Source organism: Corvus hawaiiensis, chromosome 2 (assembly GCF_020740725.1).
Source record: "Corvus hawaiiensis isolate bCorHaw1 chromosome 2, bCorHaw1.pri.cur, whole genome shotgun sequence".
NCBI lineage: Eukaryota > Metazoa > Chordata > Aves > Passeriformes > Corvidae > Corvus > Corvus hawaiiensis.
In genome coordinates this window covers 72,767,993-72,787,666 of record NC_063214.1, presented here as the reverse complement: position 1 = coordinate 72,787,666, position 19,674 = coordinate 72,767,993, and the positions used below count along the sequence as shown (strand labels likewise).

At 36.9% G+C, this 19,674-nt stretch overlaps 1 protein-coding gene across 16 annotated transcripts in view; it reads left to right on the top strand.

Moving 5' to 3' along the window:
• The window catches only part of MYCBP2 (MYC binding protein 2), a 176,996-nt gene that overhangs the window by 16,416 nt on the left and 140,906 nt on the right, over window positions 1-19,674 (top strand). For all 16 annotated transcript variants that reach the window (XM_048295652.1, XM_048295659.1, XM_048295662.1 and 13 more), the window contains exons 2-3: window positions 7,750-7,825; window positions 15,619-15,834. In XM_048295652.1, the coding sequence (XP_048151609.1) occupies window positions 7,750-7,825; window positions 15,619-15,834 (292 nt within the window). The remainder of the gene's footprint in view (window positions 1-7,749; window positions 7,826-15,618; window positions 15,835-19,674) is intronic.

Genomic DNA, 19,674 nt, shown 5'->3' with positions numbered 1-19,674 from the left:
TGGAAAAGGGAAGGCTTTGGGGTGACCTAATTGAGGCCTATCCAGCATTTTATGATTCTATGATTTTTGAGCAGGTGCAAGTGAGAAAAGCAGATGATGCTCCTGTTGTCTCATTGTCTAGACTGTATCCTTCTTCAACTAGAATTTTTAGGTGTGTTGCTTTCAGCCTGACGATTTGGCTGCCTCTGTTCTAGATAGCACAACTGTAAAGTAGATTTAAAACTGCACAGGAGCCCACCCTGGAGAGATTCTGTAGAATATCTGTTGAGGGGGAAGCCTGTGAGAACAGGTAGTAGCTGTTGGATCTGTCCTAGGTCCTGAACTGTATAGTCTCTCACTGACAATTTCAGCACTGGAATTGAGATTGCAGATGAAAAAGTTAATAGAGGATGCAAAACTGTGGAAGATTAGATATACCTAAGATTGTGAATGTTTAGCTTCAGAAAATCCTACTACCAAACCAGTAAGCAAAAATGTAAAACCAACAATGAATAAAAGGTACCTCATGAGAGGCTCTACACATTCTATAGAATTATAAAGTGATTGTGATTCAGAGGCTCTACACATTCTATAGAATTATAAAGTGATTGTGATTCAGAAGTAGCCATGTTATTGGAGTGTTTCAGATTTTTATTCCAAATTGTGAGTGATTCTTTTGTGTAGGAAACCTGAAGTAATTCTTGACCTTTTCTTTGTATTTCAGGTTTGTGGGACTTTTTTTTTTTTCCCCCCACTTCCTTTTTTTTTTTTTTTTTTTTTGGTCTTGTTTTCTGAGAAAGAAGGACCGGTTACTATGAGAGAATAGTGAAATTAGATGTTAGTGATGTAAATGAGTTATGGTTTAGGCTGAAGGAACTGAGACTGCTTAATTGTCAGAAGACTCCTTTATCCTCAGACTTGTAAAAAAATTCAAGCTAGTTATGGAAAAAGATAAAAATAAACTGATTTTTCTGTAATAAAGATATGAAGATATGAAAATAGCATTTAATTGCCATGAAGGCAATTTAGAAAAGACTTCAAAAAGAGTTTTCTAGTAGGATTACATAGGACATGGTGGGAGTGTGATCATGGGCAGTGTTTAATATCTCTCTGGGGAAAGTACTTGTTGGGAATGCAGTGGGATTTGACTAGAATCATAGAATATGCTGCATTGGTAGGGACCCACATAGTGTCCACATCCTGGCCCTGCACGGGACCGTTTCCCAGAGTCGCAGCACGTGCCTGAGGGCATTGTCCAAACACTCCTTGAACTGTCAGGCTTGGTGCTGTGACCACTTCCCTGGGGAGCCTGTTCAGTGCTCAACCACCCTTTTGGATGAAACACCTTTTCCTGATATCCAGCCTCTACCTCCCCTGGCTCATCTTCATGCCATTTCCTCGAGTCCTGTCACAAGATAGAAGAGATGTGTACCTGCCCCTCCTCTTCCCCTCATGAGGAAGTTGTAACTGCAGTGAGGTCTCCCCTCAGTCTCCTTCAGGCTGAAGAGACCAAGTGACCTCAGTTGCTCCTCATATGGCTTCCCTTCCAGACCCTTCACCGTCCTTGTGGCCCTCCTTCAGATGCTAACAGCTTAATGTCTTTTTTATATTGTAGTGCCCAAAACTGCCCCCAGCACTCGAGGTGAGGCCGCCCCAGTGCAGAGCAGAGTGGGACAGTCCCTCCCTTGCCCAGCTGGCGATGCTGTGCCTGATGCACCCCAGGACAAGGTTGGCCCTCCTGACTGCCAGGGCACTGCTGACTCACATTCAGCCTGGCATTGACCAGGACCCTCAGTTCTATGATGGACCAGGAAATGGAAATGCTGACCTTTTGGGGTTCTTTCCAGATACTCTTTTTAGTGATTCTAGGGTACCTTCCATTTGACAAATTATGTTTTAGGTTTCCTGGTGACATGCACAAGCTTTCTTTGAAAAAGTCTTGTTAAAGGTCCTGTACAGTGCCCATGTTGATTCATCTGACAGAGAAGCTCTTGATTGTTGAATGTAAGCCTGTTATTTGTCATGCCCTTCTTAGTGTACCTGTGGGTGTTGGTTATATCCAAGAAAGTGTGGATCAATTCAAGTGACTGGCTTGTCTTAATGCAGGCATATGTTTTAAGTGTGATAAAGTGGTTTTCATCCCTTATTCTCTTGTTAGCTTTGTGTACTGTTGTAGGTTTGATTATGCTAGTTCCCATAGAATTTGCTCTTATGCCTGATTTTGATGTCTGTTTGCTGATCCAGATGGTGAACAGATGAAAAGCTCAGTATGTCTCTACTTGGAAGCATAATCAGAAGCATGGCATGACACCGGGAGAAATGCAAAACTCGGGATGAGAAAAAAATACAGTCTTTCCACAATGCAGAAGCTTGTTTATTGTACAGTCAAATTTTACTTTGTTTTATAAACAAATGGTGAAGATCGCAGAATAGTTGAGATTAGAAGGGACTTCTGGAGACTGTCTAGTGCTCAAAGTAGGAAAAACTAGAGCAGGTTGCTCTGAACATTGTCCAGTTGGATTTTCACTGTCTTCAAGGAAGGAGTCTTTCAGGGCAACCTGTTCCAGTCTTTGACCATTCTTACAGTTCTTAGGTTTAATTGGAACTTCTTGTATTTATTTTTTTTTCCTCCACCATCTCTTGGCCTGTCACTGGATATTGCTTAGGAGAATGTTTCCATCACCTTTGCTCTCTCCCATCAGGTGGAGATGGAGATATTCACGTGAAGGATATTCCACTCCCTCCCTCCCAAGTTTTCATTTTTCCCTGCTAAACAATGTCTGCTTGCTTGGTTTCTCCTCGTATGACAGATCCTCCAGTTCTTTAAGCATCTCAGTGGCCTTTCTCAGGACTCACTCCAGTAAACAAGTGTTTCTTGTACTGGGGAGCCCAGGGCTGCTGTGGTATTCCAGATACGGTGTTGCAAGTTGTGTGTAGAGCGCGAGTCAGCTCCCTCAGCCTGCTGGCATCAGTGGACTCTTCTGTACCCCTTTCTCTCCAGGCAACTGCTGTATCCCATGGGTTCTTCAAAGCCAATTGATGAACAGGCCAAAGTCTGTTCTTATGAAGTCTAGGGTTGTGATCCTGCTTTTGTCTTGCTCCCTTCTTTCAGGTTCCTGAGCTTCACCTGCACTGTCATTGCATCCAGTAACATGATGATGTGATGAAAGACCCTCAAACTTGATGGTGACTACATGAGTGATAATAGCTTGCTGTTGTGGTCTCCTTGACAATATGAGCTTGGGATTTCACTTCGGGCTGTTCAGAAGCCCGAAACAAAATGGAGGAAACAAAAGAATTATTTGATACCACAAACCTGATTGTTTCATTTTCAGTGTTTACTGAGTGGGTGTTGTCTCATAAGCAAATTTCCACAAGCTCTTGAATGCTTAAGCTAACTGTGTTGAGTAAGCACTTACGGAAACAGAGTAACAGAATATATTTGTCATTTGTCTGAACACAGCAATTCTTTGCTAGACCTATCCTGTCAACAGTATATTTCTTCCCAAAGATGTTTAGCCTTTGAACCAGAGCAAGCAAGTTTAGACACATACACTGAGTTAAAGCCACTTGGAAGTCTTAAAAAATTGCACATGTTAGCATGTGATTTACTAAATTCACTAATTTTTCAAAGGTGTACTCAAAGATTTAACAGCAGAACAGCTATGTCTAATGCTGTACTAACTACCATGGTCTTTGGTACCATGTTTCAGAAGCGAAGGTTTTAGGTCAGACAGCACTTAAATAACATTTCCGTTTTTCCTATTTTGCCTCAGCAGCAGAGACAGAACAATATTTTTTCCGCTCATTAGACACACATTTAGTGTAATGTACAATTTAGAAGAGTTAATGCAGGTGTTAACACATAATGTTAATCCATGTTGAGTAATTCAGTAACAGCATTGAGGGGAGGAACACACACTCAACCTATGAAGCTTCCTTCTCGGATTCAAGGTTATGAATTGCAGTTCAGGACTGTTGGCATCTTGAGGGAGGATGCTCTGTTTGCATTTCCCCATCTCTTTTAGTAGAGTAAGAGCAATAGTGTTGAGACAACTGGACGATGTCCCCCTAATAATGCATCATAGTCCAGTAGCTGATGCTACTTCTGGTTTGAGAAAAAATAAACAAATCATGCCTTTACTTCTCCTATTACAGGTGCCACAAACCTGATTAGAAGTTGCAGTCATGTCATTTAACAGCTGTTTTACCTATTTTTAAATTGTCGAGCAACTGGTTATTGCCCACCCTCCCCTTTCACCTCTTTTTTTTCCTGCCTTTGATTTGAGGCAATTATTTCATAATCCAGGGTTGAGCATTTTAGGTTTTTTACTTTATTCTCAACAGACTTTTCTGTAAAGGCTGTAATACCACCATTCACTCTTCCTTTATGTCCATTTGCCACAACTGTTTTTTGTCAAGGTATCTTTATGTTCTGTGCTCGTTTGACTTGCACTTCCTTTGTGGTCCAGTTCAAAACTTGGTCTCCAGTGCTATAATGTCTTGAAGCAGTTTGCAGAAAACCTGCCTGAGATTTGCTGATAATGAGTGTGTGTTTTCTGTGAACTAAATGGTGCCAACAGCTGAGTTAGAAGTTGAAGGCTAAATGCCTTGTGCCAGCAGAAGCAGATTGTCAGCATAGAGTATCAAGACCTTTACCAAATGACAGCTAGCAGCAGTTTACAATTGTTAACCAGCAATATAATTAATAATTTAGCTAAAAAATCCAGCTGAGCCATATCAGATCTTGTTAATCTTAAGGCAATAAAAGAGTCGGGCTTGTAATTAACATGTGTGGTTTTCAACAGGAAATTACTCATAATCTGCTTAACATGTTTTCCATGAATATATTTGCTCATGTTTTATACTTTCTTTCTGAATATTAAAACATCTTGGCATTATGGTATATAATAGTAGAACTATGAACAATCATACATATCTTTGTTACATGCAGATACATTGTGAATATATTAGTGCTATGCATAGTAATGGCAGGTTGCTCAGAACTATTTATAAAATTAGTGTGATGTGTGAAGAGGTATTTTCTAATTCTTAATTAATTGCTTACTTGTTCTGAAGTTTTGTTTGGATATGGAAGAAAGTATACTTCCCAACAAAAACATGGGGATTTCAGTATCCATGAGGTTTTATTTTTAGAAAATATAGGGAGATAATTGTGGATTCTTAATATGGCATTTCTATCCCAAACTTTTTCCATGTAAAATTGTTCAAGCCTAATACTTGCTGAAGATAAAGGCTGCCACAGGGGAGCAGTCAGACTGTGCTGCTACTGTGCTGCATTAAAGCATCTTTAATGGTTGTTGTATGAATGAGGAAGATCTTAGCACCATCAGTAAACCCACTGCTGATCTTTCCTGTTTGCTAATTGGAAAAAACATTGTCTAGGTGTCATGACAAATGAAGGTAATCTGCCAAATGGCAGCGGTTTTGTTACTATGGAAATGAGCCCAATCTTAGTTGGGGGAGGAGGGAAAAGGCTTAATTTGGGGGTTTTTCAGATGTGCGCATAAACACAAAGAAATACTTGCCAAAATTACAGGGACTGGTCCAGTGAAATATTTACAAGATGAAAAAATGTTTATAATGTTTGCGGACTGTAACAAATTTGGAGAGTTTTCAAGGATTTTGGCAAGATGGACTAAATTTGAAATGTCTTGGCAAATTGAATTAGTATCTTTTAAAACAAAAAGAAAAAAGCTGCACTTATCAAGTTGTCTGTGGTAAATGCAAATCACACTGTGTTTAAAAGGCATAATTAACAGCACAGATAGATAAAGAGCGTTGGAAGCTCAGTTTTGAGGTTTGCAGGAAAATGTTTTCATGCTAGTCTGGGTTAAATAGGTCTGCTATGCCATATTGCTGTGAAGCTGACAAGTAATACCTGGAATGCAGTTAACAGTGTGACCTTGAAGGCATATGAAACATTTCTTTTTCCTCTTCCTAACAGCAAATAACAAGTATTGCTTTTCAGTTTTGGTCAGTGTGGTTTATGTGCAGTATGGACTGAAAGAGCCCAGAAGATACTTTTATCAGGACTTTTAAACTGAAAGTTAGGGTGCAAGTTTCATAAAAGGTCATTGGGTCCAGAGCAGAAGATTGAGTGGCTACAGAATGGGAGGGGCTGCACTGTTCTTCTTGACAGCAGAACAAGAATTAACTGTATTAAATGCTAATAAGGAAGAAAAACTTGTCAAATTAAAGAAAAATTAAATAGTGAGCTGGACTATGGAGTTTGATTGTTGAAATTTGGACAGTAAAGGTTACATGAAGGTTTGTTTTATCTGCTTCTTAAATAGCTTATATACTGTTACATATTGCAACTTTACTGTTGGGGGAAACCTTGAGCAGTCATCTCCATTCTCTTTGTAAGCTTTAACTTACTGGGGATGGTGGGGGAATTCACCCTCACTGCTCACTGAATCACTTCTCTTAACTCCAGGATAATGGTGTTTGTTCCTTATATGAGAAGTGGTGAGCTGATTTATTTCTGCAGGAAGTGTCTTGAGTATACCTTCCTCTTAATATAGGTCAAGAGGGGAAAAGTGGTGAAATTTCTAGGAGGCAGCTTTCTTGGCATACTCTGCAGGAATTCTTTGTTTGAGCTTGTATTCTCACTGCTGGCTGTTGGTCGGGCTTCTGTTTTTCCAGCTTTTAACTGCTGGACCATGAGGCTTCTGCGTTCTTGCAGTCTGAATGCTGGGCAGGACAGTGACCACTATGCTTTTAGAACCTCAAAACTTTTGTTTAGAACAAAGTTGTTTGAATAAAATATTAAGATTCTTCTGATTCTCAGTCTGTTACTGAAAATGCAACTTCCCACTGCCTGAGACTTTCAGATGTAATAGTTCTATTTTTCAACTAATCTGCACTGTAAGCTATTTGAGTGAACTTTAAGTGGTACAGAGGAATGTTAGTAGTTGTTGCTTGAAGTCCTATGTAAGATGAGCTATATGCTGCACAGCTAACATATGCCTTTTTTCTTTTTTTTTAGAGGATTTATAAACTGAAAAAACAGTAGGTTAAGAAACATGCATTTCAGAGTAATCTCGGTGATGGTGACAGAACAAGTGTATGCGCATATGGTGTCTTTTTTTTTCTGGGTAGTAATATGGAGGAGCAAAACTGTGGTAGGAATGAGGTGTGGGCAGAAGAGGATTAAAAGAGCTTAGAGAAGTGTGTGTTAGCTAGATCTGTAATGTAAAGGGATGGACATTAAGTCTATAAAGTGAGGGTGGGAAAAGTCCAAACAAAAGGTAAAGAAGCTGCAGTTTCTTCCATCAACTGAATTTTCTGCCAAATTACATATTTTTAAAGCTTACTTTTTGTCTTGGAAGGCTTGAATCTTTGTGTGGTAAAGACTTCACAAAGCAATGTTCCTTACTAACAGGTTATTTTACTGAGAATTGTCAATAATTCTTGCTTCTAGCATTGCTGTGGCACTACCTGACTTGTAACATAAACCGTAGGGTAAACCAGTAGGAAACTTAGGGGCTTCTTTCTCTCCTAGCATATAATCTGCTTAAATTGATGAGAGTAAAGGCCCATAATTCAGTGGAACATAAGGAAAGCATAACTTTTAAGTGCTTTGTATTCTGATTTATATTCTGAAATTCTACCTGTGATTGTTCCCTTTGCCTAGGAGAAAAAAGTTTGAGTGCTTCTGACATTTGTTCCCTCTGTGCTTTTTACCATGGGGTATGGAAGAAAGTTTACTCATATTGTTTTCATTGCTTTTCTTCTCTTTTTCAGAAGTAAGAAACTTTTTAGCAAGAAAAAGTTGAAAAGAAAACAGAAGACGAAATTGAAAGTAAAAACACGCAACAAGGTAGGTCTGTAACTAACCCAACAAAGTTCTGACTCAAAAATGACAGTAACTTCAGTTGAGAGAAATAAAGGAAAACACAAGTGTGAGTAACAATTTGTTTATTTAGAGGAGTTAATAGTAGACCAGTATTGTCCGTTTACTGTATCCTACATGACTGTGATACCACTGTTAACCTTATTCAACTTCTTTTGCTACTAATGTTCAACAGGAAATAATATGAGCAGTGTTTTTAGTTCTTCAGTTCCTAAATCCTAAGTGTAGCTAAACATATTTGTCTTAGGGGTAAAATTTGAGATCTGTGTCTAGCCAACAGTTAGAGACTGCTGCTGCAAAGATTTGTCTGTATCAGCTAAAGGAGAAAGGGAGCATTCTGAGGACTCCAAAGTTACCTCTGAAAATTTCTCCATAATGGAAAGCGTAATAGATGATACCTAAGTGTTTCTGTTAATGTTTCTCCCCATGTAACCCCTTCCTTCCATCACTTTAAATGCATGGGAACCATAAAGTGAACTTTAGAAAAATGTTTGCATGTCCACTCTTTAGAGAGAATAAATTTATGCAGAAGCAATGCTATTTTAAAATACTGTTGTGCTGCATTCTTTCTCTATTGGAAGCTATTATTTCTCTATTTAAGCTAGAGTCTTACTGCTGGCATGAAGGCTTGTAGTCAGTAAAGAGAAGGCTCATTTTTGGAATGGTTCTGAAGGACAGAACCACTAAAATATCCAGTGAAAACACTTTATAGTCAGTTGAACGTCCTTGTAATACAAATTCACTGTAGAACCACTTGGCCATCTTATCCCTATTTGCCAAACCTCATGTAGTTTAGTGTATCTCAAGACAGACGTCTTTGGGAGGGTGAAGCAAACCTTCTATCTATTCATTTGGTATTGACTTTTTGGAGACTTACCAGATTATTCTGCTTATCTCAAGTAGTGCAGCTTCAGACTATGGTATAGAAAGAGCTTATCTTCATTTCTGTTCTTAGCACTGTACAGCAAAATATTTGTGGTCCAAACTGAATTTCTCAGCTCTTCCTTGAGTTGCTATGATATTAGAAGTTTTAGCCCTGTCCTCTTCATGACTTTTTCAGACCCACTGTCAACAAAGAAAACCAAGTTAGAAATTTGAAGAAATTTCGCAGAACGTAGTTAGTCTGTGGGTTCTATTTGGTGACAGAAACTTGTGCTTTTAAAATAAGGTGACTCTTCGGCTTTGATCATTGTTACTGTATAAGGGGACCCTTGTCTCTGTGGGTGGTGGGGCCCTAGTTTTACTGCCAGGTAAGAAGCTAAATACGGAATGGCTGTTCACAAGCTTAACAGTCAGATGTGGTTCTTAGATTCAGTTGCATTGGATAGATGGAGTTGCAGGATCCTTGGGCCAAGACAATGTGAACATACTAAAGGCTAATGCTTGTGAGTAGTTATACATATGACACTAACTGATAATCTCCTCGCCTCATCCCTATGGAAGGCTGTTCTCAAGATTTTTCTTGGGTTTAAGTCAGTTTCTACTTGAAGCATTGAGATTTACATCTTTGAAAGTCATAATGGGTTTTGCATGTCTCTTACTGATGCCATTGTTCTCAATGGTCTTTGAGGCAGACCACGTTGGTCTTCATTCTGAGTGACTGAAAGGCACTCCAGCTTATTTCTGCATGATAGAAAAACTGTGTATTTCCTGAAAAATGTAGCTGAAAAAGAAAGATAAAACCAGCTTCATATCTTGAGGTTATGAAACTGACAAAGTTGAGGTGGTTTTGTTTTTGGTTTGTTATGGTAGGGTGGTTTTGGTTTTTTTTTATATACTTTTCAACGCCATCCCAATGCTTACCATGGCAGAATCAGCACAGTGTTCATTTTTGCACTGGAGTGTCTGAAAATGGATGTGTCTATTGTCAGGAAAATGTGAGCTTCCATTTGGAAGCTTTAAAATAGAGCAGATAGAAGAATCTTTCACTATTGGACATTCTGAGCAGTTGAGTTTGTGTGCATCAGTTTGTTTTTGGAAGAAACAGGGTCTTCTAGTCTGAACAGAGATGGAAGCTTTCTCTTAAAATACTTAGTGGACTCAGAGAGGGCCTTAAATCAAGAATAAGATGAAAGAACCCAAAAGTTTGTTATTTATATACTATGCTTACTTACAAACATGATTGAGTAATGGAAGAGGAAAGAACTTTAGAAGATAAGTAATTGTTGAGCAATTGGAAGAAAATTATTTCCACTATTTAAGCATTAAATATTAGAACATTTTAGGTATAAAACTAATTGGTGTTTAACACAGCCCAGAAGTTTGAGCCTAATTCTGTTTCTAAGCTGGGTCATGCTATGATCACTGGTATTTGAACTATTACTAATTTTTGGGTTTGTGGCTTAGTATCCTTTTTTTTTAGATGGAGGTACAAAAGTTTTCCATGTGGTGCAGTGTATTTTGGCTTTAGAAATTCAGTGCTGACATAAGTGACTTTTATATAGAAAACAAGTATCTGATTATTAGACATGGGTGTAGCACCTTGGATTCCAGTGCCTACCTGCCTCCTCCCCTTTTTGTTTTTTCTTTTGGCAAAAAATATCACCAGGAAATTGTAAGGCTGCGAGACTTTTCTCAACTCTAAAATATTGCTGCTAACCCCCCTCTCCACTTTAGACACCCTGGATTTTTTCCCCCTTTACTGTTACCTCATGCAAGTGCTGTTTAGGACACTTGGATTGAGAGAGACTAGACAGAAACGACAGTTCACCATCTTCTGTTTTCATAATCTGATTTGAAGAATACTGAAAAATTGGGGTCCACCAAACACTTCAAATCAGTGGCATCCACCTGTTGAGTTTATGCAGAGGTTTCAAACTATGACTTTTATAGCTTTATACAAATGGAAGGAATAAAACTTTTAAGGGGGGAGGTTGATGTAGCAGACAAATTTATTGTAAGCTAATGAATAGATGTATAAAACAGATTGACCAGGATGAATATTGTCTCATTAAAAACACATGTAGCTTCTCAAATAATTTGGCATTGTTTTCAATAGCTTTTGTATTATTTGGTCTTTCAACCTCAAGAGCGCATCCCTTTCTAAGAGATCTTTTGACTGCCCGAAGAATTTGGTGAGCTTCTCTTCTCAGTGTTACACATGGATTAGATCAGGTGGTTATTATAACCTGACACATCTTTAACAGCAGATCAATTTTCCTCTCCTAGATTATCGTCTATTTCCATCATATTTAAGAATAAACCACTACTATAGTCATCTGATTCAAGTGGAAGAAAACAAATAGGTCAGAAAATAAGCTAGGTATGGGTTTGATCTTTAGGGAAAAGAGTTTCTTTGTGTGAGACAAGTGTAAAGGAGACCAGAAGATTTTGGTTTTTCCCACTCCTTTCCTTGCGTGTCCTGGAACATTGGAAAAGGCTAACTGAGAAGAGTAATTAGGAGTAGGTTGTTCTTATCTTTTGAACTAAACTGGTGCTGTTTACCCTCTCCTACATAATTCATTCTTCCATTTAGCAGGGACTATGTGTTTACAAGGACAAGCCACACATCAGGCTGGGGGCATCTGCGCTTTGTTCTCCTCTCATAAGTTAGCGTCGCATTTTTTAGAAAATAAAAAGTAACACACAAGAAATAAAATCTTCATGTATTAAAACTTGGTCACCAATGCTGGATATTTAAGTTTTACAATGTATGTTTCACCATGTATCTTGATTTAAGAAGATAAGATGTTTAATTTGATGTTACCAAGTGAAACAGCAAAGGTGAAGATTCAGAATGTCTCACTTTGTTACAGCTCATACTAAATCAAAAAGCGTAATTCTATTTTCCAGTCTATAGGCTCTCTTCTTTTTGAAAGCAGTAGCAATTTCATTTTCCAAGAAACCAGATGATTTGAGAGAAAAGCTAGTATAGAAGCTATCATCTCATCTTCTACTTAGACACTCTGGAAGCTGAGTTTGTAGTCATACTTAATGAGCACTTTGGATTGCAATATTCCAGTAGCCATTAAGAACAGGACATTCAGAGGCGGAGAAAGCGATTGTTGCTCTTCCCCTTATTCACAAGTGTCATGTGAATCTTTGTACTCTTAACACCATGAAAACAAGCTATAAGGCATTGTTTCTGTCTGAAATAATGTGTGTATAGCTCAAGAGCAGTCTGTTTGGATTATTAATAATTCTAGATCTGTGCAAAATTAATAAATTGCTTTACTGAGTTCTTAGAAGTTGATTAACATTTTGGTTTAATGTTCTACTGTTTTTCTTGGCAATGTAGTAGTATTTTGTGCCAACAAGAAATGCAGTATCATTAAGAGAATTGTAAGTTAAAATAGACTTTATTAGTTTGATAAAAGAATTACTATGTGGGGTTCTGTAGGTACAGGTATTGGTTAGATTTTCTTACTGATCCACTCTACCTCAAAATCTGAGAGTCAGCAGCAAGATTGTACAGGTGGTGTGATGAGTCTTATACTATCGGGGAAGTTTTTATGACTAGGTAGAAGGTTCTCCTTAGCTGCAGAAAAGTAAACTTGCAGGTGATGATGGGATGAACTTAAATCCCAGTTTTCTTACTTGTTCGGTGTATCTAACCTCAGTGAAGTTAGGAATCTATTGTCTGGAAAGGAAAAACACTTGTTTCATATTGAAAAAAACTTCTGATGTCTGTTTTGAATACTTTCCTCTACCACCATTGAAGAAAAGAAAAAACAACAAAAAAAGCTGCTCACTGAATGAGTACTTGCATTAGAGAGACAAAGTTTTACTGTGTGGTTTTTTTTTTTTTGGTCAGCTCCATTCTTGCCTTTTGTAAAGAAAATCTAAGAAAGTGATGTTTATACAACCTGCTTATATACATCCACTTTTGAACAGATGTTTGTTTTGAAGACCTAGCAACTCTAAGTATTATAGTTAAAGCCCCTTAGACTTGAGCAAATCTATCACAAATAAATCACGTCAGTGTTTTTTACCTTATGATGAAGTTTCTGGAGGATGTTGTGCTATACTGAAGTCTGGATAGGAGATTAGTGTATGTAAGTATTGGTCATACATTGCTGTAGAAAAGCAAAACACTGAGCACAGAGAGAATGTTTAAAGTGCTTACTGGTTAATAGTTGTAAAGTACTGAGAACAAGGAGTTTATTTCTGAAAATTAGTCAGCTTGTTATTAATAGGGAAGAAAACATACATTGATTTTATCTACCACTGTAATGTCTAAAATTATCTGTGCTATTTTAACAGTTTGACCAGTTTGTTTCAAATGAGACTATATGAGCTACAGAACTTAGGTTCTTCTGGATCAAAGACTTAGGTGAGCTGACAAGAAAGAAATTGGAATGGAAACTCTTCACAGAAGTTACAATTACAATAAGTGATATTAAGTAGATAAGTGAATCTCTATCTTCAGATAGAGATATTTCAGAGGCTCCAGATATTTTTCTCTTCCTGTAACTGTCAGTAAAAACTTCAGTAAACTAAGTTCACTAGATTTTAATCTGTGCGGTTCAACTGAGCTAGCTTTAAAGCTGAAAGCTTAAACTGTGTGTTTGCCTTAACAGGAACTGCAAAAACTCTTGGGGTAATGTGTATGGGTACTTAAGGTACAGAAGAGTTGCATCTTATAACAGTTTAGTTTTCTGGTGTCAATAAACTTCAAAGTATGTAGGACCTCATTATCAGTGGTGTCAATCCAAATTTATTTTGATACAATTTGATACTGGAATACCATGAGGTTGTACCTTGAGTTCTTGCACTGATTAATATAGTAGTATATTATAGCTTATGTTATATATATACAATATATAATATATATATTATATATATTTTAACAGGAGCTTTACTATTTCAAAGATACTAATATTGAACAAGGACTTTTCTGTCTTTTAATCCCTAATGGCGGAAGTTCCGTTGAGCTAAAGAAAAAAAAAACCCAAACTCAAGTATGTATGTAGGGAACTTTTTCCAGCTTTTTTTCCCCCCTCCTTCATTACTTTTATATTTTTGTGCTTACTGGTAACACTGATGCAGGTGAGAAAAATTAACACACTGTCTGTGTTGGATAAAACAGGTTATGTAGTAAAGCATTGCTTCTTAATGTTCTAGTTTGCAGTAACTGTACTAATAATGGAAAGAAAGGATGGGCAAATATATACCAGTACAGTCAGAATAATATTATAGTCAAAAAAAGGAACATGTAAAATATGAAATATTTTGAAGTAATTTTGAATTTTTTTGTTATGTTTTGTAACATATAGTGGTAAAAGGTCTGACTTATAGTCTGGTGTTATTTCTGGTATTAATAAAAATGTATGTGCAGATAAAAATGGTTTTGATATACAAAATCGTGGCAAGCATATTGTAGAAAAATAAATTACCTCATTAAAATTTTATCCAGTTCACTGGTTCTCAAATTTTTTTACCTCTCCTCTGCTAGTTTAATGTTCTCTTTCCCATCACTGTTCTCAGTGATCTGTTTCAAATCACTGTAGTATAATTCACTGTATGATTTTGGTCCAGATGAATGTGGCAATGCACAATATCTATACCCTGTAAATAAAAACAAAAGACAAAAAGCCTCCACTCTCTCTGCGCACCTCCTTCCCCTGTCCCTCAATAATACAAGAAACCAAAGTGACCTTGTCAAGTTAGTTATGACCCTGACTCTGTCTGATGTAATGATGCCCCAGATTTTGCCTTGCATGGTCAAGCAAATTTGTCCTGTACTTAACCTGGGCCTTCTCTCCTTACATAGTCTTTGTGCCCCTTGTCTACAGTGAGGTGTTAGAGAATTGCTTCCTTCAATATGCCTGAAATCCAGTTTTCAAAGCCTGTGCTCAAACCAGCCTGGTCTTTGGTAGTACACAACCAAATGGGAAGAATAACTTTGCCTGGGGATTAATTGTTGTGGAGTTTTGTTTTTTCCATTCAGTCATACCTCCTCTCCCATCTTACTTTTGCAGTCTGGGAGAGTAGAGAGCTGATTTTTTAAAATGTTTTTCAAAAAATGTTTATTCTTATCTTTTTTCCAAGTCCAGTGACAGCCTCATGAAGGCTCTTTTGTGTCTTGGCGAAGGCTGACAGTGATACACCAGTAGTAGGTACCAGGGTGGGCCAGGGTAGTGGTAGTTTCTCAGAACAATTTTCCAGCTCCTACTTTGTGGCTCAGGGCTTCTGAAAACAGGATAGTGTCCTGTTAAGTCATAGGCCTTGATTTCTGTTTTTAGTAATTAGTCCACTAGATTATTATCCTCAAAACTATTATCTACAGCATCCTGACAGGAGTTTTTGAACTTGTCATCAGTTTTCATTTAACAGCAAAACAAGTGGGTTTTTAAATTTCTAGTATATGTTTAACAAACAGCTTAAATTTTCAGTATTTACCAGCAGTTTAAAGCTAACAACTAGAATAACAAGGCATGCATTTAAAAATTCGATAATAATTAAAAACCCTAAAACTGACTGTTGAGACGATAAAGCCTGAATTCTGCTGCTCTTATTGTTGTGGCACAGATTTGGACCATTCTGTAGCCTGTTCTGCTTTCATTTTCAGTCCCAGTGCTCTCATCAAGTTATGTGAGAGGTAGAGACTAAAGGTAGACGGAATCTATTGAAATTTCTTCCACTTCTTCCTTTCTTCCCTGCCTGAAATAGAACTGGTGCTTCAACAGCAAAGTTGTCTCCAGTTTGGAAGTAATTCTGTCTGTGAAAATTAGTGAGACTGTTGAGATGATTTATATTTAGCAAAGCTTGAGACTTTACTAAACTCATAAACTAAAATTAAAACCGATCTTGTTTTTCAGACTGAAAACCTAGAGAGTACAATAACCATACCAGATATCAGATTACATAGTAATCCTTCAGCCTTTAATGTTTACTGCAATGTCCGCCATTGTGTGTTGGAGTGGCAGAAAAAGGAAGCGTCTGTGTCTTTGGCTTCAAAGAACAGTGTCCAGAGTGGGGATTCGGACAGTGATGAAGAAGAGGAATCCAAAGAGCCACCTATTAAACTCCCAAAGGCAAGTAACTGATACCACTTAGTGTGCCATGTATGTCATCTGAGGCTGGTATGTTCTTTTTGGGGAATAAAGAGCAATAGTATAGGCCAGTTGCCCAAAAAATGCTGTAGTTTTATTTGTAGACAATTTAGTTCAGAATCATATGATGAATTAGGATGATCTATGTACCTGCCCAAATAAAAGTCAATTAAATGTCAGGTAGACACTCAAGTTGCACTCCTTTATAGGTGTTGGTGCTTGAACACCTGCAGCCTCAAAATCTACACAAAAATGATGCAAATAAGGCAGCTCTTACATTTGTGAGGGGCTACCAGCTTGTCATGGTAAAGGATGCTTTCTTTTTCTTTACCCTCCAAAAAGAGTAAGTCTTTCTGATATTGGAAATAATTTGGTGGAATGGTTGCTAAGATGTTTTGCCAAGTGTGCATGTAATACAGGTAACTGTCAATTACTCTTTCCTCTTTTTGGCTTTAGTGCCCTTAGTGGCACTGACAGCTCCAGATTTTAATGCACATTAAGATTTTGATGCTATAGTTCAACAGTTAAGAGTGGATTTTTTACTATTGACTATTTATGTGCTTATAGCAGGATTAGTGGTGGAAAGTCAGAAATAATCTATATAGGACTTAATGGGTTTTTTTCTTTTTTTTTCCTGATTTTTTTTCAATTTGCTGATTCACTTGTTTTTTACTATGTATTACAAAACTATGCATTTAGTTTTGTTCATTGCTATGTTATCAATGCTATGAATTGTGCTTTGCTTTGTTATTCTTCTCAACCTATAAAGCATAGATTAAATTCCCTTGTTTGTATTTGCTCTAAAACCAATACAAATACTGAATTTAAAAAGTGGTTGCAGCCATGGTTATGTAGAATGTTTGAATTGCTTAGAAAATTAGGATTTTATAGATGATTTTATTTAGGTGTTACTATCTGAAGGGCAAACTTGGCACTCTGGAAAATAGTGGTGGCGAATTGCAGAGAAACATAACCAAGTCAGCTAACTGAAATTTCATGACTGATGATTGCAAAATATGCAGTCAGTAGAAATAAAATCAGCATTGTTTATGAACTGCATCAGAGTCCTTGTGGATTGTATCAAAGGAATCAGCAAGTGCTTGTAGATGCTTAATTTGAAGTAAAAGGCAATGTAGCTATTATTTATAAAGAATGGAATGGCATTTTAAAGAGATGTTGAAATTAAAAGAGGTTTCAAGAAGGATGAGGTTTATCAGTGATATGGACAGAACACTTGTATGTGGCAACTAAAACATTGGTATTGTGTTGGACAGTTTATCACAAAGAGACTTGGAAAAGTAGCAGAATTTTAAAAAGGTGGTGGCTTAGAAAAAATGGTAGGGAAGCTGTAGGTAACAAACTTCTCCCAAAATAGAAAATTAGAGATTTCGTTACATTCAGTACAGCAAGTATAAAATTGATGAAAATCAGTATGTTTTCAAACTATTCATTTTTAGTAAAGAATCTACAAAGTATCAAATTTGAGAATTTTTGGTTCAAAAATGTGTTTAGATGCTTGATACTCAGTATTTTTCATAACTGTCTAGGTAATATAAGGTTGTTTAGGTCACTTGGAGGTAACAACTGGACTTGCGTTCATACTTTTGGAAAAGGTATCTGCTTGGATCTGTCTCAACTGTAGTAAAACTTTTAGAGACTGACTGTAAATGTTTCAGTATCCTGGATACAGGTGTCTGTCTCATAATAATGAACAATATTGTGTAGGGCTTAGTTTGTTAACTATAAAGAAGAAAGTTATTAAAGTTTCTAAGGTTTACAATATTTACAAGACAAATTTCTGATAGTAATTGTTAGTTTATTAAAAAGAATACTGATGTATTTTGAGTCTGACAGTGAGGTGAAAGATTAAAAAATGTGTGGCAAGGGTTTATGCTTTTACAGATTCTCCAGAGTTAAACTGGTGAAGTTAGTCCTTGGTGTGTTGGTGATTTTTTGTTTACAAAATTCTGTTTAATTGAGAATAAGTTGAAAACACCCTACTTTTTTGTAGCTTAGGGTGATTTCAGGTATTCTATTGAAGTATGTTTCTTTCAGATCTTAAGCTTGAGTACCTCAGGTTTGTTAGAGCTTTTATTTAGAGTGTATTTTGGAATTAGAAGTTGTCCTATACAATTTCTATAATAAGATCGAGAACAGTTGTTTTAACATTGAGACAGAGAAACAATTTGCTGCTTTTCAGATACTCGCACAACAAAAAATTTGTATTTTGCTTTTGTTCAGACTGACATACTTATTTGATACCTTATTTAGTGCCTTAGCTAATGATGAGGAATTCTCTCTAAGTGGAGTAGATTCAGTTTTGTTGATAAGATTTGTAATTCTCAGAGTTAAGAGATATTTCTCACACACTTCACCCTTACCCTCCTTATTCTCCCCCCCCCCCATTTTAAAGGTAACACTGAATTATGAATGATTCACAAAAGCCCTGTACTAAAAGGAACAAATACTGGATTAAAGTGATTAAGGTGGAATTAATTGACTTAAATATTCTTTGTTCCTGCACTGACATACATTTTGCTAATAAGCTTAAGCAAAAATTACAATTTTCAAGTTGTAAAAAGAAATAAAAGACAAATAATTACTTTCTTTAGAGTCTGACTTCAAAAATTCTTTTAAAATTCATTAGGAAAATGTTCCCTTGTAAGTTATTTTTTTTGTGTGTGTATATAATGTAAGTTAATTCAGAGTAGTATGTAATTTTAAATACAGGGTCTAATGCTCACAATGCCGTGAGAGGAAAGATGAAGGAAATAAAACAAGAGCGCAGATAAGACTTCAAGATGAATTAGGAGGGCTTTTAGGAGTTAGTTAGGAGTCATAATGTCTGCATCCAGGCTAGAATTTTGGGTACTTTTTGTTAAGTGGTCTTAGACTTTTGATCTAAAGTCTCAAAGGTGTTGCAAAGGGAATGGGAGAATGGCTGCACGGAGAGCATCAGTAAGAGCAGTTAGGCTGTGACACAGAAGCTGAGGCAGCAGTGCATGTTTTGGCTCAAAAACCTTTCAGAGAGCAATGAGAACAAGCTTAAAGACTCTTTGAAAAGAGCTATTGCTTATTCTGTCTTTCAGTGCACTGTTTGGAGGAGAGAGGTAGAGAGATACATACGTGTGTATATCTACGATACACATACATGAGATATTAAGGTGAATAGATCTATTTTATGAAACCTATCCAGGCTCTTGATCTCAGATGTTTAACCCAAAACCTGTGCAGAATTGACAACATCCCAGCAGAACTATCTGTTATTGATTTCTACTGTAGTGGAAGTTCACCAAACTTTTTTTTCCACTGTTATGTTCTCTACTTTCTCTAGCTGCCTCTGTCAGCTCCTTGATGAGGTCTTCTGTCTGAAGATTGTGAAGAATAAAATAAACTCAGTTTCTCTCAAAGACACTGTAACTGAACAGAAAGGGCATTTCTAAAAATGTACTACAGTGTATTTTATTTTTTAGCCTTCAGGGTGATGGTGAGTTTTGAATCCTGGAAAAAACATCATGCCATGATTATGCTGAAATGTGTTTTCCCCCCACTCCATTGCAGATGTAAAATGTAAGGTGCAATTTTCAGGAAATTTGCTGTTGTGTTTTGAAGACTTGACTTGGTTTTGTTCTTATCTTTACTCCAAGAGTAAAATAGATGGTAAAATAATTTCTGAAAGACTGGAATCAAATTGAATGTCAGCAAAGACAGTTACAAGGCATCCAGTAGAACTTAAAGCTGACTGCCAGAATATATATGTTTTAAGCATGAGTGGCAGTTGCATTAATGATGTTATTTATTTCACATTTCAGTCTTTTTCCT